General features: G+C 29.0%; 6 protein-coding genes across 13 annotated transcripts; 3 read left to right on the top strand and 3 right to left on the bottom strand.

Moving 5' to 3' along the window:
• Positions 1-32: 32 nt before the first annotated feature.
• Positions 33-6,362, bottom strand: LOC124429296 (zinc finger CCCH domain-containing protein 13-like). Of its 4 annotated transcripts, none has more exons than XM_046974392.1 (11): positions 6,201-6,362; positions 5,486-5,765; positions 5,194-5,269; positions 4,621-5,021; positions 2,425-4,503; positions 2,029-2,337; positions 1,583-1,919; positions 1,292-1,458; positions 920-1,203; positions 720-837; positions 33-581 (listed from the first exon to the last, which is right to left on the bottom strand). In XM_046974392.1, exons 2-11 carry the CDS (start codon positions 5,668-5,670, stop codon positions 476-478), a joined length of 4,062 nt encoding a protein of 1,353 aa, XP_046830348.1. In that variant the 5' UTR covers positions 5,671-5,765; positions 6,201-6,362; the 3' UTR covers positions 33-475. The 4 variants fall into 4 exon arrangements, with proteins under 4 accessions (XP_046830348.1, XP_046830347.1, XP_046830349.1 ...); XM_046974391.1 differs by lacking the exon at positions 6,201-6,362 and adding an exon at positions 5,915-6,030; XM_046974393.1 differs by lacking the exon at positions 6,201-6,362 and adding an exon at positions 5,969-6,028.
• Positions 6,363-6,526: 164 nt separating this feature from the next.
• Positions 6,527-8,196, top strand: LOC124429299 (protein phosphatase 1 regulatory subunit 7-like). 3 transcript variants are annotated; one of them, XM_046974403.1, is made up of 5 exons: positions 6,527-6,715; positions 6,795-6,892; positions 7,026-7,222; positions 7,310-7,781; positions 7,856-8,196. In XM_046974403.1, the coding sequence occupies exons 1-5, from the start codon at positions 6,703-6,705 to the stop codon at positions 8,027-8,029; spliced, it is 954 nt and encodes a 317-aa protein (XP_046830359.1). In that variant the 5' UTR covers positions 6,527-6,702; the 3' UTR covers positions 8,030-8,196. The 3 variants fall into 3 exon arrangements, with proteins under 3 accessions (XP_046830359.1, XP_046830358.1, XP_046830357.1); XM_046974402.1 differs by having other exon boundaries at positions 6,792-6,892; XM_046974401.1 differs by having other exon boundaries at positions 6,780-6,892.
• A 1,122-nt stretch (positions 8,197-9,318) lies between these two features.
• LOC124429628 (serine/threonine-protein phosphatase 2A catalytic subunit alpha isoform) lies at positions 9,319-16,013 on the top strand. Of its 2 annotated transcripts, XM_046975164.1 has the most exons (7): positions 9,319-9,586; positions 10,426-10,635; positions 10,707-10,970; positions 11,066-11,238; positions 11,343-11,450; positions 11,526-11,629; positions 14,133-16,013. In XM_046975164.1, exons 1-6 carry the CDS (start codon positions 9,485-9,487, stop codon positions 11,596-11,598), a joined length of 930 nt encoding a protein of 309 aa, XP_046831120.1. In that variant the 5' UTR covers positions 9,319-9,484; the 3' UTR covers positions 11,599-11,629; positions 14,133-16,013. The 2 variants fall into 2 exon arrangements, with proteins under 2 accessions (XP_046831120.1, XP_046831119.1); XM_046975163.1 differs by lacking the exon at positions 14,133-16,013 and having other exon boundaries at positions 11,526-13,882.
• Positions 14,316-18,316, bottom strand: LOC124429623 (D-glucuronyl C5-epimerase B). 2 transcript variants are annotated; one of them, XM_046975151.1, is made up of 7 exons: positions 18,180-18,316; positions 17,933-18,080; positions 17,692-17,820; positions 16,907-17,620; positions 16,644-16,831; positions 16,390-16,541; positions 14,316-16,155 (listed from the first exon to the last, which is right to left on the bottom strand). In XM_046975151.1, the coding sequence occupies exons 2-7, from the start codon at positions 18,071-18,073 to the stop codon at positions 16,010-16,012; spliced, it is 1,470 nt and encodes a 489-aa protein (XP_046831107.1). In that variant the 5' UTR covers positions 18,074-18,080; positions 18,180-18,316; the 3' UTR covers positions 14,316-16,009. The 2 variants fall into 2 exon arrangements, with proteins under 2 accessions (XP_046831107.1, XP_046831106.1); XM_046975150.1 differs by having other exon boundaries at positions 14,316-16,541.
• A 223-nt stretch (positions 18,317-18,539) lies between these two features.
• Positions 18,540-21,836, top strand: LOC124429627 (septin-1). The gene is made up of 6 exons (XM_046975162.1): positions 18,540-18,681; positions 18,950-19,142; positions 19,235-19,493; positions 19,579-19,944; positions 20,024-20,128; positions 20,252-21,836. The coding sequence occupies exons 1-6, from the start codon at positions 18,652-18,654 to the stop codon at positions 20,382-20,384; spliced, it is 1,086 nt and encodes a 361-aa protein (XP_046831118.1). The 5' UTR covers positions 18,540-18,651; the 3' UTR covers positions 20,385-21,836.
• LOC124429630 (mitochondrial import inner membrane translocase subunit Tim22) lies at positions 21,671-23,519 on the bottom strand. The gene is made up of 5 exons (XM_046975165.1): positions 22,928-23,519; positions 22,423-22,766; positions 22,141-22,325; positions 22,002-22,074; positions 21,671-21,930 (listed from the first exon to the last, which is right to left on the bottom strand). The coding sequence occupies exons 2-5, from the start codon at positions 22,670-22,672 to the stop codon at positions 21,848-21,850; spliced, it is 591 nt and encodes a 196-aa protein (XP_046831121.1). The 5' UTR covers positions 22,673-22,766; positions 22,928-23,519; the 3' UTR covers positions 21,671-21,847.
• Between the last annotated feature and the right edge of the window lie 72 nt (positions 23,520-23,591).

Raw genomic sequence — 23,591 nt, 5'->3', positions numbered from 1 at the left:
GAAGGAATTTTTCATATTCATACAAATCTGTATACATGTGTGACATTAATATATTCAATCAGGCCTTTTTATATTTCTTTGTGGTATCAATCCAATTTTTTGCACATAACGATACATGTTACAGCAGACTATAGAAACAGATAATAGATTTTCAAAATTACAGTTCCAGCGATAATACAGCTAGACATTTTTTTACATCAATACATTTTTATCAGCATATTTGACATTTCTTAAGCACATTTCCATTTCTTAGCTTTGTAAAATTTATTCTCTGTCTAGTTTCCTATATTGTCTGTTTGTGTAAGGAATTTTTTTCATCGCAAGCTTATCGCTTAATGCTCATTGCACAATGCTTATTAATACTGAGTCCGATTAATAAACAATGATACATGCGTGTATTTCCACGTTGCGCATGAAAAAGTATAAGTGATACAAATTTACAGTAAGAGTTATAATCAGCAAATAGTAGAATGTTTCAAATTACTTGCTGTAACAAACACTTTGCTGTTTCGTATAATGTTGTACATGGCTTTAGAGCTTCTATATCATATTCCAAATCGTCATTAGTTGTATTTTCATGTCTGCAAAAGAAATCATAAGAAAAAATTAAGGCAAGTTAAAAAAGAGAGATATAATTTACGTACGTACGTGTGTATGTGCGTGCGCGTATAAACAATTGTACAATTATTTTGTATAATTCATGCACATATTTTTCTTACCTATATACTAAATCATCCATGGACGGCAATAGATTGTTACTAAGATTACGTAAGAATTCATTTCTGGTTAATGCCGTGTGAACTAATGCTACATTATCCAAGAATAAATCAGTATGATCTATTTAAAGAATATGAAAACAGTATGAGTATGCACAGAAATATATTATTTATACGAGTTTAAAGCTTTTTACATAACTGACCTTCTTTCCCATATTTTTGAGAGAATTTATTAATAGTATCTTCACCAGCATATTTGAAAGATATACCAATTCTGTGAAAAATTGCTTTACACTGCCAACGATTTTCTGCATTATGTTGCCCAGAAGACAGAGGCCGACGTGGTTGCATTTCTTTTACAAAGCTTTCCCAGTCAACGCCCAAAGCATCACCTAAACCTTTACCACTTGTTTTAATATCCTCTTCTAATTCGCCATCAGATATTTCTTCAAAGTCCATTGTTTCCATATTTTCGTCATCCATATTTCTGGAGATTAAATTAGTATCACTATCAATGATTCATTAATCTCACAAATTTAAGCTCGTATAAGATTTTCGCGAAATCGTTTCATTACCTAAATGCCATAGTAACAGTATTATCTTTTCCTTTTGCATTGAATACAGTATCTTCTATGGATTCTTTAGGTGATGGCTGAGCTGTTTCTGGAATGACAGATTGCTGTTCTTTCTGCACAGTCTCAGGGGTCTTTTTAATTAATCGTAATTTGTTTGATTCAGCATCCTGAATGCAAAGAAAAAGAAAAAAAGAAAAAGGAAAAAAAAAAAAGAAAAGAAAAAGAAAAAGAAATACATGAATATTAATTTATTCTATTATTAGATGTAGTTTATACAAATTAATCACATACCGTAACTTCTTCCTCCATATTCAGAATATCATCAGGATCATCGCTAATGTCACTGAGATCACTTTCTGTATGTAGAGTTTGTAAAGATTCTTCAATGCAAGAACGTTTCGGTTCAGGTAAATGCGTTTCCTTCACTTCAGATTTCTCCCTTGGTGTATTTTTTTTCTGATATATCTCTACGGATTTCTCCCGATTTGTGTGTAACCTGCCTTCGGCAAGTTCCATTAGTTTCTTATTAATTGGTTCTTCCTTCATGCTACCATAGAGAGACGCTTGTTTAGAGGTATGAACTGGACATTCTTCCCTGATTTCTGGATTTGCATACGGACGTCTTTTACTGTAACACAATTAAAGAAGACATTAAATGTTAATTGTTATTATGATTTAAGAGCGCGCGTGCGTCCGATACACACGCACACAGAGAGCCAAATAAAACATTATAATACTTGTGCGATGTTGATTCTCCTAATTCAACTTCTTTAGATCGTTCGTTTCTGTAGTGACCTCGAATATGTACGGGCTGATTATCCCATTTTCGATTTTCATTAGCTTTCCAATCAGACAAAGAATTTTCATATCGCTGGGCCCATTCATCATCGTGAGCCTCCGAACGTGGAAGACTGTCCCTACTACCCCAGAGTGCTCTTGCTCTCCATTCTCTCTCCTCCCAATCAACGGCTGTGTAAGATCTATCTCGGCCATGTTCAACTTCTCGATGATGTCCCTCCCAATCGTCATTGGGCACAGCTTCGTCTCTATAATGCAAATTTTATATACCAACAAATATTTATCCTATTTAATTATATTATATATAATTGGTATGGAAAATAAATGAAATGTACCTTAATGCGGTACTACCGGTACGTAATTTATCTCCACTATAAATGGGATGTCTGTGATGATGATGATGATGACGATGATCGTCGAATGAGGATCTATCGCCAGTTTGCACAACATATCTCGAATCTCTCGATCTTTCCTCGCGAATCCCTCGTCTTTCGTCGAACGGGCTGTCGTATCTTCTACCATCAATTATTTTTCTTCTATCGTCTTCGTGTGCATGATGATCTCGATAATCTAAATGTGGATTAGATTCTTCCTGATCCTCCCAATGATCCGCACCGAGTCTTCCATAATTTCTGTTAAAGCTTCTTTCAATTTCAATTGCTCGTCGTGGGCTAGGATCCCTCCTTTCTACCACACGATCTAATTTAGTTGGCGTAACCCTTGATTCCTTCCTATCGTGTTCAGAGCCATGTCCACGCTCGTACCTTGTACTAAATCTTCGATGTCGATCTCTTTCGTAATGAGCCGTGTCCACTCTATCGATCAAGTGATCGCGCGAAGCAGATAAAGCAGGTGTTATTGCTACTGCCGATGAAGACGAAGTTGCGGACGAAGGGACCGGTGGTAACAATGGTGCAGACGACGCTGTCGACGGTGGATGTACAGTTTTCTCAAGAAGAGGAACTTTATCTAACGATCTTTCACGTGGAAATCGATCAACGCGATCCCTCGGTGAATTGGTGGCTTTGCGATTTAATGCATCTTTATCGGCACCATTTCTATCGTATCTCGTATCAAAGCGCTGAGATGAAGTTCTATCGCGTTCGTTAAGAGCTTTCGTCTCGGATCGTTCTCGTTCCCTGTCGCTTCTACGATCACGCGTGCTAGCTTTTTCATAAGCGCTTTCTTTACCCGCGATCCGTTCTTTATCTCGGCCATACCGTGAATTTTTCTCCGCTGTTAGACTTATTGACGCCGATGGCACCAAAGATGAAACATCCCTATCTCTTGTTTTGACAGATTCCTTATCTCTATCACGGTCCCTATCCCGATCTCGATCCCTCTCACGATCCCTCTCGCGTTCTCGTTCGCGATCTCTTTCACGATCCCGATCGCGTTCCCGTTCCCGTTCTCTGTCACGTTCACGATCTCTATCCCTTTGTCTCTCTCGGCAACGCTCCTGGGTATCATCCTTTTCTTTATCGCGCTGTGGATCACGTTGGTCACGGCTAAATCTCGTATGATTTCGTTCATCTCTCGCATGATCTTTATCACGACATTCCCTGCTTTTTTGTCGCGCTTTGTCATTCAAATACGATTTCTCGTCAAAATCTTTATTAACATTCTTACGGTGTGCCTCGTCTTGGCTGGAAGATTGCCTTTGCTTTCCTTGTTCGCTTTTTCTAATATCTTCTCTATCCTTATTTTTATCATTCTTATGATTCTCACGATCCTTCTTTTCCACATCTCTTGATCTGCTTGAAGATGAAAGTCTCTCCTGATTTCTTGACGGTGTTACTTCTCGCTTTGATCTTGACGGTTTTTCCGGTGTACGGCTACGTCGTGACTTCGTAGATACAGTTTCCTTATTATACTGATGCTTCGTTCTCTCCGAAATCGATGGGGTTCTTGATCTGACGTCCTTTTCCTTACATTTTGCCTTCAATCTATCGTCAGTTTTCAATTTTTCATCGAGCGTCCGATTTTTCTCTTTGTCTTGTTCTTTTAACTTTTCAAACGACTTGTTCTTAATATTTTCTTTCGATGGCACATCATCAGTATCTCTCAACTTTTTATAATGTCTATCATCCTTCTCCGATTCTCTACCTTTTATCGTTTTAGGCGAATCACTTCTATTTCTTTCTCTTGCTTTATTGGAAGGCAGATGATGAGCTACCGACACCGATGATCCCAATAACGTTGGAGGAGTCGATGCAACTGCCGATGTAGAAACCTGTACTGTGGGAGATCTGACACGACTACCAGTCGAATGTTTTCTCGAAGAGGAAGACGTTGATGCACACTTCTTATTTGCTCTTACAGAAATATCTTTTTTTATAGAACCTGCATCGATTTTACGCTTTTTCTTAGTCACAGGTTTGTCATTTTTTGTCCCAAGCCTTTTTATCTTCAGTCTACATTAATTTAAATACATTAATAACATGGAAATTACATGTATAATAGATCTACCTGAAATTATTTGACAAAATACTTGATATTATATGACAAAATGTAAATGATTAAAGACTTACTTCCTTCTTCTTTCCTTTTCTTCATCATAGTCCGTAGAAGCACTATGATGTCGCTTCAATTTCATTTTTTTAACTTTTTTCCGCGAATCCGATGTAGAACTCGACGACGAATCTTCACTGCTAGAACTGCTGCTACTACTAGACGTGCTCGAGGTATGCGAACTTGAGGATGAACTCATTGCTTTTTTTTTCTGTCTAACTTTTTCTTTGCCATGAACTTCTTTATCTTTCTTCATTTGTATTTCTAATTCTCGTTGCAGAAGCTGCCGACGCCTTTCTAAAACTTTCTCGTCTTCGTATTCTAAATCTGTTTGATTCCACTCTTCTAAATTCAAATCAGGACTATGCGATGGTTTCTTTACAATTTTAGAAGTTAGTCGTTTAAATGGGTCCTCAACAAGCTAAAAAACAAAAAATGAAAGAAAAAGAAAAAAAAAGAAAAATAGAAAAAAGAAAGAAAGAAAAATGACAAAAGTGACCAGGAATGATTGAAAAATTCAAGATAACAATAAAGTAAAATAAGATCAATACGATAATGATTTCATAATGATATCATAATGATCTACTACTTACCCCTGTAGTATTTGAAATTGCATTATCCTTCTTCGCGCGCTTGGATGGACTTATCAGTGTGTGAGTGTTTGCATACCTATTCATGAAGCGAAAGAAAAAGAAATTATATTTGTTCTATGTCGCTGATGTTGATTTTCCATTTGAAGTTATAAATGTTTTTAAATACGATGCAGAAGAGATAGAAGCTGCAAGAGATATCTAAGAACAATACAGCAGCACCTTGATCATTGCACACCAATATAGATTTTTTAATCTTCTTCCTTCATAGAGAATACATGAAACGTGTACTTGCTTGCAATTTTTCCCGTATGAACAGCTGCCATTCAATGCCCAATTCCTGCAGTAATCAGATGTATTTTGACTTGTTGCTGTCACTGCTGGTTTGGTCCCCAACCTTTCGAACACACTGGGTCGACGAGAGTCAGTATTACATTTCGTAGGGTCAACTGTTATCTTCCTTATGTTTGATTTTGACATATTATCACCATAAAACAATTATGTTTTCACAATGGAAGCACATAACTGCAATATGCAAATGTCCATTTGCTATGGAATCGCCGTGAATAGACACCCTGCATGCAAAGAACAAGCACAATCGTCAGATAATCTACACAAACTTCTAAACCATTCGTAATAATTAGAAATGAGTGAACAAAGTTAAGAGAAATAAAATAAAATAAAATGAAATAAAATGAAAGAAAATAAAGTAAAATAAAACAACGTGATTGAGTTCTTTTTCAAGATTTAACTGAATAAAAATTGTCAAAAATGTAACTTTCTAGCGAAATTGGACAACAATGAATTCACGACTCGACACATCGAAGCTTCGATTAAGAATGCTTAAAAATACCACTACTCATGATTACCATCTTTCGAATATCAATTGCAACAATTAATTTGGAAAGCTTTTATTGGTTACCTATACATATGTCATTTATATATAACTATATATTATATAGTAGTCTAATATATAATAATTCTATTAGTCGAAATTAATATATAAATACCTTAATCGTATTGCTGGATATTTAATCTTATTTTTAATTTATGATCATTAGACCATTTCTTAGTCAATATTTTCCATAAATAATTAGTAATAAATTATAATCATGAGATTAAAATTCATAGAAAGCTTGATAATATTTTTTAATAGAATCGACGGTAAGTTTTTCACAATATGTCCAATTGATCATTAAGAAGTTGATGTTTACAATTGCTTACTTTTGATATTATTCTTTTTAATAAGCTTCAAAAACAATACTTTAATTACAATGTGTTCAAATACATTACTTGTTTAATTGTTGTAATCTTTTTGTGTTTGCACTTGTTACAGAATAACTAGTGTATAAACCTACTTCACGATCTAGTGAATTATTTTCCACTTTCTGTTTCAATCTTATGAAGTTGCGAAGCTAATGCTGAAAGATCATTCAGTTTATAATTAAACAAACGTATTTTATCAGTCATAAGAAAAAAAGCATATTATTGCATTCATAAAAAAAATCGAGAATGGCTAATAATGGTAAATTTTACTTTAATAACGGACAATTTTATTACAAATATATATTTTAGGTTATATTATAAAGTATATTTTTTAGAAGAAGACAGGAGTGAAGGCTCGGTTGAAATGGAACAACAAGATGATGATGCAGAGAACGAAGAGACAGAAAAGATTCTGATTATAGATCCTGATAGCGAAGTGTGTATTTGAACAAACAGTAAAGGAAACAAAGTGTGTATATATATATATATATATATATATATATACACACACATTTATATATACTTTTATATATATATATTTATATGTACTATATAATATATTATTTTAGGAATTAGATTTCAATCATTCAAGGCTTACAAAATTAGAGAACTTGGAACCATTAACTAAAACGCGAAAGTTATGTTTTACATGGAATTTAATCAAGAAAATCGAAAACCTTGACACTCTTTCTACTTTAGTTGAATTAGAGCTTAGAGATAATCAAATTACTATAATAGAAAATTTGGATGCTCTTGTGAATCTTGAGTAAGTTGATTTAATATCATATCATATTTTCATTAGAAAGTATCATTTTTTTTCGTTTTCAATTGAATCAATTATTACATTTTTCAGGCTTTTGGATCTTTCTTTTAATCGTATCAAAAAAATTGAAGGATTAAACAATTTATTGAATTTACATAAATTATTCTTATCGTCAAATAAAATTGTATATATTGAAAATCTTGCACATTTAAAAAATCTTACCACCCTGGAATTAGGTGATAATAAAATACGAGAGATTGTAAATTTAGATGATTTAACAAATTTAATAAATTTATTTCTTGGCAAAAATAAAATCTCTAAAATACAAAATCTAGAAAGCTTACAAAATCTTCAATTGCTAAGTCTGCAAAGTAATCGTATAACAAAAATTGAAAATTTAGGAGAATTAACAAAATTGGATCAATTATATTTATCTGAAAATGGAATAACATGTATAGAAGGCTTAGAAAATTGTCCAAATTTGACGACTTTGGATCTGACAAACAATAAAATTAAAAAAATACAGAATATTCAACATCTTCAAAATTTGGAGGAATTTTGGGTAAGAATTAATATAGATAATTACTAATATTCATCTACATAATCCATTTGTTTAATTTTGAAATGAATTTACAGATAAATAACAATGAGATTGAAGACTGGATAACCGTGGAGAGCTTAGTAGCTAACAAGAAGTTACAAACTGTCTACTTAGAAAAAAATCCTGTTTCAAAAGATTCAAATTATAGACGTAAAATTAAATTATTGTTACCTTGGCTCGTACAACTAGATGCAACACTTTGTAGATAAAAAGTATAATTCTGAAATGTTATAGAAGGGAAATAACGTAAAAAGATAAATAACATTAATGTCACAAATATTCTGTTAATGATCTTGCACTTTTTGATTTAATATTTTTCTAGGAGATAATTAATCTCCCAAAATAAAAAGTAATAAATGTAATGTTATTGATATCATAAAAAGATTCACGTATGTCAATTTAGCTTTATATAAAATCTTGCATAAAGCAACTTTTCTTTTATATGATACATAAATAAGCTTTCATATATTTTTATGATTAACCTCATAAAATGATTCCATATGTGTATATATATATATATATATATATATATATATAAGTATATATATATAATAAGTAAATATATCTAGCACTTAAATGTAACTCTTTATTTGTTGTTTAAAGTAAATTCTTTAATTATTTTATTATCGATGATATAAATGTATTGTTACTTTTATGAATAATATAACAAATAATGACATTAAAAATAAATTAATGGTATCTTTTAATCAAATACTTTTTTGTCTCGTTATTATTTCTGTTATTCTTTCCCAGATAAAATGTATAAAATTTAAATGATATAAAACGAATTAAATTTATTGTAAGTATAAATGAAGTATTGATTTTTCAAAACATCAACTCACGCGTACGTTATGCATAACGTACAGATTTTAGATAAAATAATACAAATGTTATACCTATCGATACGTAATTTAATATAAGAATTATCGTTAAATGATTACCTTTTCGAATGGTTAAATATAAAGTACGTTATACAATTCGTACATAAAAAGTTTTTACAACGATACAACGACAACTCTGATTATGTGTCCTCATTATTATATTAATAAACATTATTGTAATTTAAAATAATAATGAATATCAATGTATATTAAATTCTATAAAAAATTATATTAAATGACAAAGTCAAATAAACTTATATCGACAACATTCGATATTTAAAATTTAACGCAAGAATCAACAAATATTTGAATATATAATAACTAATAAATAAGAATAGCACATGTATAATAGATCAATTATTAATATATTATATTTTTATAAATGTATAGATTAGATTTTATTTCGAAAATCTGTAAATAATATTTTTACTGTTATTAATATGATTTAATAATGCTTGTACTTATGTAGCGAAAGTTAAATCAACGGCAAACCTCAAATTCTATTGGTAAGAATTATTTATCAAGTGACGTTGATTGGTCCATTTAGTTTTGGAAAGAAGATAGAGAAGATAGAGTTAGTAGGGGCACATATGAATCGTATATGACGTCACCATCAGCATTCGTGCTCGGCCATTTTGTGAGTGTGTGCTCGATAGGAATATTTGTATTGAGAAGCTTTTGTAGTCAAACCGAATGATTTAGTTTACAGATAAGCTTATTTAGCGTTATATTATATGTGCTAAAAGTGTATTATATTTTTCGGATATTGTGTAAATCTATAAAATGGAGGAAAAGGCGTCACTGAAAGAACTTGATCAGTGGATAGAACAGTTAAATGACTGCAAACAACTGACAGAAAGCCAAGTGAAAACTCTATGCGACAAGGTACTTAGTGCCATTTATGTCGTTCGTAAAAAAGCCGGTTCATTTTTCTTATACTTTTATAATTTTATACTTCTTCTTTATATTTTATATATAAAAATTATTAAATGTTTCAAAATCGGAAGCGATAAGAGTTACTGCAAATTGCCTCACTATGGTAGATGATAAGGATGTGTCATACGTGTATTCAAAATTGTTTTTTTTTTTTTTCCTTTTTTTATTTTCGATGAGACTAATATTACTTAATATTTTGACGTGTTACCAAAATAAATTTTTGTCTTCACAACTTGTATTCTTTGACAAATTTAATAGTCATGATTAAGATCTTTTGCTATCGCTTGAAGTAGCTTCAAATTTTTTTCTTATAAAAATTAAAATTTTATTACTCTTCGAAACAAATAACAATAGCATTGCAATAATTATGTTCCCTTTTAAATAAAATTTTTTTAATTCTTAGCACAAAAATGACACCATAAAAATTATATGGTGGATATATTTTTGAATTGTAAGATTTTACAAGTAGTTTTTTACATTTCAGAAGTAATATCAATAATGCATAATTAAATTGATCTGTTTTTTTAGATAATATAAATTTGGATATTACAAAATATAAAAAAGTTTAGGAATATTTAAGTATATAATATATATAAAATACATACATTCATACATACATACATAAATATATATATATTATAAATAATAATTAGAAAAATCTAATTACATGTTCTGATTGAAGTCAAAATGAAATTGAAATATATTGATTAAAATGCTTATTTATGAGTCATGTTCGTTATCTAAACACGTCATATATATATTAAAATCAAATTTCTTTATATATTTAGGCAAAAGAGATCTTAGCTAAAGAATCAAACGTACAAGAAGTAAAATGTCCAGTAACTGTGTGTGGCGATGTACATGGGCAATTCCATGACTTAATGGAATTATTTAGAATAGGAGGTAAATCTCCAGACACAAATTACCTATTTATGGGTGATTATGTTGATCGTGGCTACTACTCTGTTGAAACAGTTACTTTGCTTGTTGCATTAAAGGTATAGAAGTCAAAATTTTATATAATAATTATCTTATCAAATTTATTCAAAATATAATATTATTTCTGCAGGTGAGATATCGTGAAAGAATAACAATTTTGCGTGGTAATCATGAATCTAGACAAATCACACAAGTATATGGATTCTATGATGAATGCTTACGTAAATATGGAAATGCCAATGTATGGAAGTTTTTTACGGATTTATTTGATTACTTACCACTAACTGCATTGGTTGACGGTCAAATATTTTGTTTACATGGTGGACTATCACCTTCAATTGATACCTTAGATCACATAAGAGCTTTAGATCGTCTTCAAGAGGTCCCACATGAGGTATATATATAACATAGTTCAGTTAATAGTTAATAGTTCAGTTGCAATAGAACAAGTTACATGTATATAAAAACTCTTGATTGTGTTATTTGCAGGGTCCAATGTGTGATTTGCTATGGTCAGATCCCGATGACAGAGGAGGATGGGGTATTTCTCCTCGAGGAGCAGGATATACATTTGGTCAAGATATATCAGAAACATTTAATCATTCAAATGGTCTCACATTGGTATCAAGAGCTCATCAATTGGTTATGGAAGGATATAATTGGTAAATATACTTGCCGATATATTTGACTCAATTTTTAATATTATTTTTGAATTGACAATTGATTTAATAATGCCATTTCTTTAATTATGCACTTGAAATTTCAGGTGTCATGACCGTAATGTTGTAACTATTTTCTCTGCTCCTAATTATTGCTATCGTTGTGGCAATCAAGCTGCAATTATGGAACTAGATGATGCTTTGAAGTATTCATTGTAAATATCACATTTTAATATAATGTTCAATGGTAGCCTTTAATATGTTACTAACTTATTATCATTGTATTTTAGCCTTCAATTTGATCCAGCACCAAGACGTGGAGAGCCACATGTCACTAGGCGGACACCAGACTACTTCCTATAAAAAGTTCAATTTTAAGGAAGTAGTTGCCAAGGTAGGGGAATGAATATCTGGCTTTATAGAGATACCACAGAACATAATTTATGATACAACATCAGTATCAGTATATGACCTGTTCTTTCTTTGTGGTGTCTCTTCAAGAGATAAAATACATGCTTGTTCAATGCGAGCAAGTTCCATGCCACATATAGACACAACATTCATTGTACACATAAGGAATACAATAATGTATACACATACCAAGTAAATTCACCTGCAACATTGAGTTTTTCAACCATCATTATACTGCTTGTATTTTTATTATCGAGAAATATAAAGTAAAATAAATCATAATAGGTAGTGCGAACAAAATGCATATGTTTAATATTGCTTTGGAACCTTTGATGAATATTAATTTAATAAAAACTGTATGAGCAATATGTTCATTGAGCATACTATATCTAGATAATAATATCATTTAAGGTTTCAAAGAATAAAGTCAAATGGACATAGTTTTTAATTAAGAGAATATCACAATTGATTGTATGAAAGGAGCATAAATTGTTCTACTGGAAAAAAAAAAAAAAAAAGAAAATAATAATAATAATAATAAAATAGGATTGATGCAACAGTGATTGTGCCATGTAGTATTTCATAATATCGTTTCTATTATCTTATTCTATTATCTATTATTTTATTTAAACATTTTTGTCTAATAGGCAACACATATAAATACATATTCTTATTATAAAACTGTATTGTATTTTCTAATTTGATTATTTTTTTTTTTTTTTTTTCTGAACTTAAAGCATATTTTAAACATATCTAAATTTTGGTTTTATTATATCTGGAATTTTATTAACTTTAAAGCTGTTTAGAGTTTTAATTTGCATGAATATAATAGAAATGTTTCGAACGATTCAGTAAAATTTGGTACTTCTGCATCAGTCCTATCATACTTCTAAGTGAAACACGCACTTTATACTGGATAAACTCATACATTCAAAAAGTTAGATTGAAAGTTAATTGCTTGTGAAAAAACTGACGATCTTTTTACTAATAGATATAACATGATGCTTCTGGTAAATAAACATGTGTAATGCAAGCCAAGCCAACCTAATGTGTTGTGTCGAATTATTCATATTCGTCAAAGGCATTGTATACACGAACCTGTAAAACACATACAGATGTATTCATAGGAGTAAGCATGCAATTTGAATATATGAATAATAAAACCATATAGTAGCGGTGATGAGGTGAACATGAAGTGTAGATGCACATTATAGTAATTTACTAAGACTGTAAATCTAAAATGTAGCACAGAAAATATAATACTGTGGATGCCGCGACCCTTTCTGCATAATGCAGGCTGAGCATTTTCCTTATTTTATATTATACAATGCACTTACTTTTTTGATTATAGTAACAAAAATAAATTTTCCTATAGAACAGAAATTTGTAATACTATAACACATCAAATGACTTTATTAGAATTTCTTATAATAAATAAAAAAAAAAAAATAGATACTAGAAATTGTATAGATAATTTTGTATTTGTTCTATTTATTGTCTATTCAGTTTTTTTTTTTTCTATTCAGTATTTGCAGGTAATACTGTTATAAATAATATGAGATAGAATTGAAAAGATTTGTTTTGTTACACAAGTATACTCCATTTACAACATTTCAAAGGATACATATATATAGTTATATACACACACACACATACACACTCAATAACTTAGTTTTTTTTTCTGGTCTGACTCTGGCACGAAATATACATTGCCAGTTTTTACATATACGAAATTTTCTTATTGTTTTAAAGCCATGTAAATGTTAAACTTGTGCTTCGAGCATATGTGCTGATAAATTGACAAGTGTACACGTACAAATATAAAAATAAAAGCTTTAAACGTATACTGTAGAAGAACATACAAAAAATAGCTATCAATTAACTTTCGCTTATAGTAATTATCTATTAGAGTTAAATATTTTATACAATAAAAATAAACTTCTATAGCTATTTATATTTTTCTTTTTCTTTCTTTTTTTTTTTTTTTTTTTTTATGTTACACAATAAATATTTCAAATGCTTCTCAATTGTGCGTGTACACATTGTAATTACCAATATCAGCCTGCATAATTTTTTTGTATTTTACATATTTTAAAACTGATTTTAAAAATCTAGGAGGGTTTGCAAAATCTGCACGTAAGCAGATAATGTGGAACAAAGAGAAAGCCATAAACATATGATAATTGTCATCTCATTATGAAAAACTAGAAAAATAAAAATGTTATCATATTTACAAGTTGCTTTACTGTCTTAATGTGTTCTTCATTTTTATAGATTTTGAATACTTGTAATTTATTGGTATTCAGATTAATATTTTCCCATTTCAGATATAATATGGACGATCTTGTCATATTTTTTAATTGATCTCTTTTTTGTTTCCTCCCCGACCCCCACCCACCCGCTCCCCCATCAAATATAGTTATTAATGTAATAAACTAATGATCATATTTTAATTTATCCTTTTAATCTTTTTTTTTTTGTTACAGCAAGTGTTTATAAGCTTAAAATGTAAAAAGTAATAGTAGAAATTACTAAAAAGGTATTTATACAAAAATAAAAGTTTATAATAATGCACGTAGCAAAGTTACAAAAGATAAAGGAAGTACCACTCATACAACCTTGTTTTCATTTATGGTATAAGTGCTTTATAATAAAATTAGTAAGCCATATCCTGTGTATGTGTAGTTTTAAAATTTTATTATTTTTCATAATTTAACATGGGACTTATTTGACTAAAATGATTATATAAGATATTTTTAAAGCATGCCTTACAAACATGTCCATGTTACACAGCCTATATAAAATACATAATAAAAAAGATGTATAATATATATTGCATTCAATTAATAATATGATTGATGATAACAGTCTTAGATTATATTACAGAAAGTTTATATTTACATTATTATAATAAGAAAATGTATATTGATGTGTTTTATTTAATCTTAATAAATATAACCAATTTGTATGAAATTTAACAATACTTAATTTGGTAATTATGAATAACTCTTGTGCGATATCTATCATCTAACTTATTTATATGATATTAAGGTTCTATTTCAAAGAACATTCAAATATTTTTATATTTCAATGAAGGGATCTCAGTATATTTAGCTTTATACTTACATGAAAATAGTAATTAAGAATTTTCGCAAATTATTTCCTGAGTTACTACAATCGCTTTGAGTGTAAAAAAATATACAATCACTAAATGCTACTATCACCAATGTTATTTTCTACCCTGTTTTTCTAAACATTGCATTGATATTTTTCATCTGTCTACCTACATATTTTTATGTTTGCAATAAAATATTAAACATGATAGCAAAACATTTTTATAATTAAATATAAGCCATAAATATGCAAATTAATTGAAAATGAATTACACATTATCAACATGTGGAATGTTAAATAATAATTTTAATAGGAAGAAAAATTTAATTTTCTAGGTATAATAAGTATTAAATTACGTTAAACAATGATTACATTTACTTTTTATGAGACACATTTAAATAATGAAGGCAAGGATATGCAGAAAAGTTATATTGTTAAATATATAAATGAATTATTAAGATATCCATAATATTTTTCCTTTGCGTATAGTCCAATTATATCATTTTGATAAATTAAAAGTGATAAAAACAGAAATATCATTAAAAAAGTGTCTTATCTTATTAAAGACTTCAATGTCTGCTTGTTGGTGACCTATTTATGTGTGTTAAAATATATAATACTGATATATATATATATATATATATATATGTATATGTATATGTATATATATATATATATATGCATATATATACATATATCAGTATAAATTTATATATTATATGATAACTCCTGAAGGCTCTTATAGATATTTGCTATTAATGATATTAAATATTAAAGATTACAAGTATTTTTTCATGCAGAAATTAACTGATTGCATTTTAATTTAAAGTTCACTACTTAAGTACATGTATTATACTTGTACAAAAATTAATTTATACAACCAGTTTATTTGATAGCACTTATCATTACTCCTATTGAAAATTAATTATTGTTTTACTCTCCTCTAATATTCTATATATTTTTTATAAATGAATTATATATAAATATTTAAAAAAAAAGGTGATCCATGACTGAATGATGTATATTATCAAGTGTATGTGTGACTTATAATTTTTATAAAAACGTTTATATGTGAATAGAAAAACAATTGAACGCATGTACCTGATAACTTTTCGTTCTATAGCCGCCGTTATTTAAATAAAATCGCTAAGAATGTGAAATTCAAAGAAATGAAGAAATTATATCGAGAATTAATAAAAATATTAGGACGCGTTGTAGTCATTTTAAGTACAAATATATGTAAATATAATTAATTATGTGCAGCTTTTTTACCATTCATATACCCGATCCATCTTTCTGCAGTTGCAGTAAAAAGTGGATCATTGTCAATGGTATTAAGAAGAAGAAGTTGGTTCACATGCGTAGAATGATAATCCCATCTGGCTAAATTTGGAGCTATTTTTAAAGTAAAATGACGTAAGTCATATGTTGTACCCGACCCGGTATCATACAAAGTCAACATATTTTTAAGTGAGATCATTCCTTGATTAAATAATCTTGATGCCTCATACGCATCTTTACCTGTTGCTATACTTTTTAAATCATAGAGTCCAATGAGAGAGTATATGAATCCATTAAGGATAAATGAAGGTGGTGTTGTTGGATATTCTTCGTACCAAATATATTTACCTAAAAACAGAGCTGCTACACCTCCTTTACTAGATGATAACTTAAATGGCCTTAAACCTCTGACTGCAGCTTGTAAATATTTTTCTTCTCGAGAATGATAATATGCCCGTGCCAATACCGAAATGGCATGTCCCTGACCCATGCTGGAATACCTAAAATAATATATTATATTAATATAATAATTAACATATTAACTTTGCACAATCGAATATTCGTTGTATTAAAATTAGTACAAATAAAATGCCACAATATACCATCCAGGTTCCAGCGTAGCCATACCGTTAGAAACTTTTCTTCTAACTGGATTTGGCCATCCACCAGATGTAATATTTTGATTAGCAACGAACCATTTGGCAGCATCATAAAATTGTTCCATATGCTCGCTCGTTGACAATGTAATATTGTCAATCATTCCAGAACCATAAAGCATTATTTTCACAATCTATAATAAAAATATAAATTGAATTATTTATTAAATTTTTAGATCAATTAGCTTATTTAAATGATATGTAGTTACCTTTAATTTAGATCGTGAAAGTTTCTTTTTACTTTTATCATTCATATATAATCCCTTTTGTAAATCAATAACTAAATCTCTAGTAAAACGTCTCCATTGATGATTAATTTGCCCAATTCCATAATATATATGATTCTTATAGGTATATAACATTACATTATTTGCAGTGTAATGCAAATAATACATATCTTTCTTTTCTCTAGATTGTAATGCAACTGTTATGCTACCATTATCCTTAATGTTTAGATCCCATTTTAATACAAAATCTAATACATGATCCAGTTTTAAACTTATTCCAGAAGTACTAGTTTCAGGTGTTGCAAATTTCATAACATAGCTATTAACTTGTTTGTCATATATTCGAGAAATAACAGATCCCTGAGGAACAGACCATTCTTGTTTTATCTTATCAGAATCCTCTATTAATTTCCTATAAGGTTCAGGTTCTGTTAAATTTTTGCTATAATGAGACAGTCCAAATTGGGCAATTTGAGTTGGGTAATAATATCCCTGACTTTCCCATTGCGTGGATATTGGTACACCATCGCTCCCGCTAACACACTTTACTCTCTCTCTAACTTCAACATTATAATTTTCAAATGTCATGAATACTCCTCGAGGATCATATTTACCCTTGGGAGTTACGATTTTTGAGTAACTATGTAACCACTCAAATCTTTCTAATCCATCGTATGTTGCCAATTTACCATAAATCTGTTCGTATTATATCGCATAAATTTTTAAAAGGCCAAACCATATATGCATTATATCTGCGTGATACTTACTTCAAAATATTTATGAATGAATGAAAATGGTATGTATACTTCATCTCCTTCTTTGCGACATCCGATTGAATAATCACCATTTATAGAGCAATCTATTTCTTGATATCCAGGTTCATTATTCACTTTTTCCTTAAAAATAATTTCATTCATAAATCATTGTAGCCAGAATCATGTGGCTTTAAATTTTCAATCATAAATATATTGTTGGTTAAAATCAATTTAAAAGAAAAGATTTACTAACCTTATGTTGAAATTGATATTTCCAATCTGGTGGTCTTAGGAAAAAGGGATATCCACAATTGTTCCATGATGTTAATAGAGAACTTATTACAGCAATAATCAATGTAAATAAAATCGTTTTATAATTCATTCGCATCATCATATGCAAACTATTAAAAAGAAAACTATGTATTATGAATGGATCAAAAAGACACGAGTGTAATGAACTAAATGACCGTCTATCTACATAGAACTGATTATGTTCGAACCTTTCATTGTAATATTTTTTTTATTTCGTTTCGATCCTATATTTAGATAATATTATTAAGATAAGTAAAATTCTTCACATTATTATGTTCTAAAAATAGTTTGATTCACTTCGGACATTGCACCGTACGTACATCGTCTAATCGTAACAAAATTCATTAATATTTACAATGTCAAAACCAATTGAAAATAGATCGTTGAATACATACGTTAAGGCAATATAATTTACTAATATCATACATTTTGCATTACATTTAAATAAATATTAAAATAATTATTTCTCTGATTATAAAGAATCTTCGATCAAAACGTCTCGTCGTCTGTTGGTAATACTGCTAGTAGACATTTCGATCTTGTTCCGTCTTGTTCTGTCATTAGTTCATAAATAGATAATCCGAAAATTGTTTATAAGGCATTTGCCTGCAAGCAATTTAATTCCTTTCAAATAAAAAATTCACTCAATAATACGGAAGAATGTCTAGCGAAAGGGAGAATGTTAAAACTGTAAGTATATTCATGGGGACGTATTTGCAACCTATACTGAACATACATTTTAATATATAAAATTTTATAGTAATCTATAAAACAATAAAATGCATTATTTTTTGAAGTAACACGTTTATTAATAATGTATTATTATATATAAAACTTCGAAAAGATTTATACGTTTCTTTGAGAGTAGTAAAATTTTTATATAATTCCGTATGATCACCTTCCTTTTAATTATTTTTTTACTTTACAATGTATTCTAATTGAAATATGCTTTAAACAGTTTACTAGTCCTGAAGCCCCAGGCTACGTAGGTTTTGCAAATTTACCTAATCAAGTGCATCGAAAGTCGGTGAAGAAAGGTTTTGAATTTACACTCATGGTCGTTGGAGAGTCTGGCCTTGGAAAATCTACATTAGTTAATAGTTTATTTTTAACCGATTTATATCCAGAGAGAATAATTCCTGATGCTGTTGGTAAGCATCATTAATCTCTTAATATGAAATTATTATTATTATTATTATTTTTTTTTATAATCTGTAACAAGTATTTCTTTCTATTTATACAGAGAAAACTAATCAAACGGTGAAACTTGATGCATCCACGGTAGAAATTGAAGAAAGGGGCGTTAAACTAAGACTTACGGTTGTTGATACACCTGGTTATGGAGATGCTATTGATAATACAGATAGTTTCAGGGCAATCATTCAATATATAGATGATCAATTTGAAAGATTTTTGCGTGATGAAAGTGGATTAAATAGAAGAAATATAGTTGATAATAGAATACATTGTTGTTTTTACTTTATTTCTCCATTTGGCCATGGGTAAGGATTTAATTATAATACATTTAAATATTATTAAATGGATTTTCTTATGTTAATAAATATAATTTATTTCTTTTGTTGATAGATTAAAACCTTTGGATATAGAATTTATGAAACAGTTACACAATAAAGTTAATATTGTGCCAGTAATTGCAAAAGCAGATGTACTTACTAAAAGAGAAGTGCTCCGTTTAAAGAAACGTGTAATGGAAGAGATTGAAGGTAGCGGCATTAAGATCTATCCACTACCGGATTGTGATAGCGATGAAGATGAAGATTATAAAGAACAAGTAAGACAGTTGAAAGAAGCTGTTCCATTTGCAGTATGTGGCGCAAATACTTTACTTGAAGTCAAAGGAAAAAGAGTAAGAGGGCGACTCTATCCCTGGGGTGTTGTTGAAGTAGAAAATCCAGATCATTGTGATTTTATTAAATTGAGAACGATGCTCATGTAAGTTAAAAGTTCTAATAAAAAAAGCTATACCATTGTATTTTAGAAGAATTGAAAACGATTGTATGTACTATTTTAGAACACACATGCAAGATTTACAAGAAGTAACACAGGAGGTACATTATGAAAATTATCGTAGTGAAAGATTAGCTAAAGGAGCCCCGGTTCCACCACGACGACAAACGTAAGTATATTTTTAAATATTTTAATTGTAGTTAAATTATTATTATTATTATTGTTATTATTATTATAAGTAATAATACAAAAATAATGTTTTTTCTTTCTTTCTTTTTTTTTCCTCAAATAGAATTGTGGAATCTGAAAAAGCCACTTCCGTAACAGAGAAAGATCGTATTTTACAAGAAAAAGAGGCAGAGTTACGTCGTATGCAAGAATTATTGGCTGTAATGCAAGCACAAATGCAACAACAGCAGCCCTAATCAAATAATTGTTGGACAAAATGAAGGAAGAGCTTCGGCTCTATAGGTGCCAAAAAAGTTTATAAAATATATGTGACATACAAAAACTTAACTTTAAGAGACAGTTTAATTTTTACAAGCTTCTATTTAGCTGATATGTGCATTATATAAGAAAATTCTTTAATGCATAGTTCTTTTTTAAATACTGCTTGCATACAAATGAATTTATATATAATATTCAGTAGTCTAATATTTTTTTGAATTAACAACAAGATTTAATACGTAAGATACATAGGACAATTATTGATACATAGTGCAAAGTAATTATATCTTTGATACCAATGCCACTGCAAGTAAAAGTAAATGAGAAGGAAGCGACAGTTGTCATAAGTGCCTTGTAATTCTTTGTTTTGTTTCAAAAAGCTCCGATTTAATATATTCATGAAATAATATTTGAATTTACAAGAAATATCAGAAATAGACCTCTTAACAAAAGTGTACGAGTAATGTACATAATGACTACAAACATTTTGTCTCAATGTATCATTTAAGAAATTATTATGAAATAACTCGGAGGAGACGGATATCTAAGTATTCCATATTATAGAACTAAAACCAAAAAATTCCAAACCAATATATTTGTTTAGGTACAGAGAAGAGAATCTCATGTTTAATTTAAAAAATAGAATTCGTGTCAATGTTATATATACATTATACTAACATATAATTTTAAGACTTTAAATATGATATAAACATTTTTAATGAGAGATCATTGTATATGAGTAAGATTATACTCATTTGTACAATGAGAAACATGTCTTCGAATATGCAAATACTTTTTGTATTTGTATTATGTATACTTTTCTGACATATCTAATTCAAATAGAACATGTAATATCATGTATCTAACGTGTGATCATTCAGGATGTTTAAAAAAAGAAAAAAAAAAAAAAATAAAAAATATAAGACTGCATCTTCTTTTAACAACAAAGAGATATTGTAACTTATACAAAACATTGTTTTTTAATGTGATAAATTATAAAAGATAGATGATGAAATTTTGCACATATTTATCTTCCAAAGGTATTATGTGAAAAGTATTAAGAACTGTTCCAAAACTGCATTTAATTTACTTTATTCTTATTTACCAGAATATTAAAATATAGCTTAGTATTTTTGTAATACAATTTAATAGTATTTTGAGGTATATAAAATAAATACAAAAAAGAAAGAAAAAAAAAAAAAGAATTGTTCAGTCAATAAGTGGGAGTACAGACAAGTTTTAGGTAATTTAAGACGAACAGATATCAATTTCTCACATATTTTATACCTTGACCATTGTACTTATTTCTAAGCATTTATATCTATTTATACAATATAAACATGTTTAATGCTTTTGTATGTATTATAAATATGCTCAATATACGCAGGCTTTTATATCTTTTCCATAGAAATACATGATTTGTAATTCTACTAAATGTTATTTATGATCTGTGCATGTAATAATCTATTGCTGTTGAAAATGCTGCAAATCCTGCAGCACCTATCAATCCTGCTTTTATGCCAGCTAGAAATGGACATAAGTTAAACACATCTATTATCATATTATTTGAAATGTTGAAAAAGAATAGTCAATACCTCTTAGGCCTATTAAGCCACCTGTCACACCACCTGCATAAGTACCATTTTTCCAATCGGTTTTACCTCTGTACTAAAGTTAAAATGAAGCTTCAATAAATTGTTTTCAAACAAATAAAATTGATTTGATAGAACTTACAGATTCTATAGTACATTCAACGGCTGAAAATACACAACCCACAGCAGCAAAATTTTTAGCATAACTGAGTGTCGTCATTTTCATTTCCCTAAATATTTCGCGTGCAGTTTGCTGTTTTTCTACACTTGTGATATTTGGATTTACACTTGATGAGAATAAACCTATTGCAGCTCCCAATCCATATCCTACAAACATTATACTACTATATAATATTTTTTGTTTGAGATTTAAGTTAAAAATAAAAAAAAAATAGAGAGAGAGAGAGAGAAATATGTTAAATACCAAGTACACAGCTCATAATACTCTTAAAGGCACAACTTTCCATTGCTCTTTCCACCATTTTTTCTTCATTAGTCTTAATTTGTACTGGTCCTATCATTCTTGGTATAATAATATTCTCTCTAAATCTTTGTTGATTTCCTATTAAATATACAGCTATTGTGTCCCAGTCTGGATCATTTATAAAAACCCTTTTATTATCTTCCTGGATTGGAAGATTGTTTGAAGGTTTAGATTGATCCATGGAAAACATACTTGTAATATATCAAGATTCCAAGATTCGTCAATAGTTCATTTCACATTAAATTTACGTATGCGACAGTATAAAATCATTTCAAGAAATACAACTGAAAATTAATCATAAAAATATCATTATTATGGATATACAAAGTTGAAAAGTAACATAACAAACTAATGTCTTAACCTTACATTTATCTAAAAATATTTCATTTTACTTGGAAGCATAATTAAAACTAATAATCACATTAATAAACATAATATTACTAACCAATAAAAATATGCTAATATATATTGTAGCATCAAATATATTGCATATATATCGTAAGATCAAAATTATGATAAAATTCCATTAAGACTACTTTATCATTAATTTTATAAATAAGAACATTACAAATAACTTTTTGTAAATGTAATTTGTACAATGTAAATAAATATTTTCACTATTTATTACATGTATATTTACATTCAAATTATATATTTCATACAAATTTGTTTTATTACAGGCTCGTAGCAAAACTACAATACTAAGGGCAATTGTTACAAAGCCGACTAAAGTGGTGTTAGCGTAATTTGCACATACCTACAAAATTTAATTGTGTCCGTGCGTATATTCATATTAAAATTTCTTCGCTAGATGGCAGCAAATAAAATAGTTTTCCTGGTAAGGAATGAGTTAGTTATTGTCAAGACCTAACCTACCTAACTCTTCTGATCGAATCTATTACATGTTAGGCTCGTACCAACATAAAATATGAAAAGCGCGCGTTTCTCCTTCGTATTTAAAGTTGTTCGAACGCTTTGAGTTAAAAATTGAAATAATTAAAAAATTTCACAATGGAAAGATAGTAAAATGATTTATATAATAAAATAACAAAAATATGAAAGACATATCTTAAAGGAATTTAATGTAAGATTCGATAACAAAAGAAAAT

Source organism: Vespa crabro, chromosome 15, assembly GCF_910589235.1.
Source record: "Vespa crabro chromosome 15, iyVesCrab1.2, whole genome shotgun sequence".
NCBI classification, from domain to species: Eukaryota; Metazoa; Arthropoda; class Insecta; order Hymenoptera; family Vespidae; genus Vespa; species Vespa crabro.
This window is presented reverse-complemented; position numbering and strand designations above follow the sequence as displayed.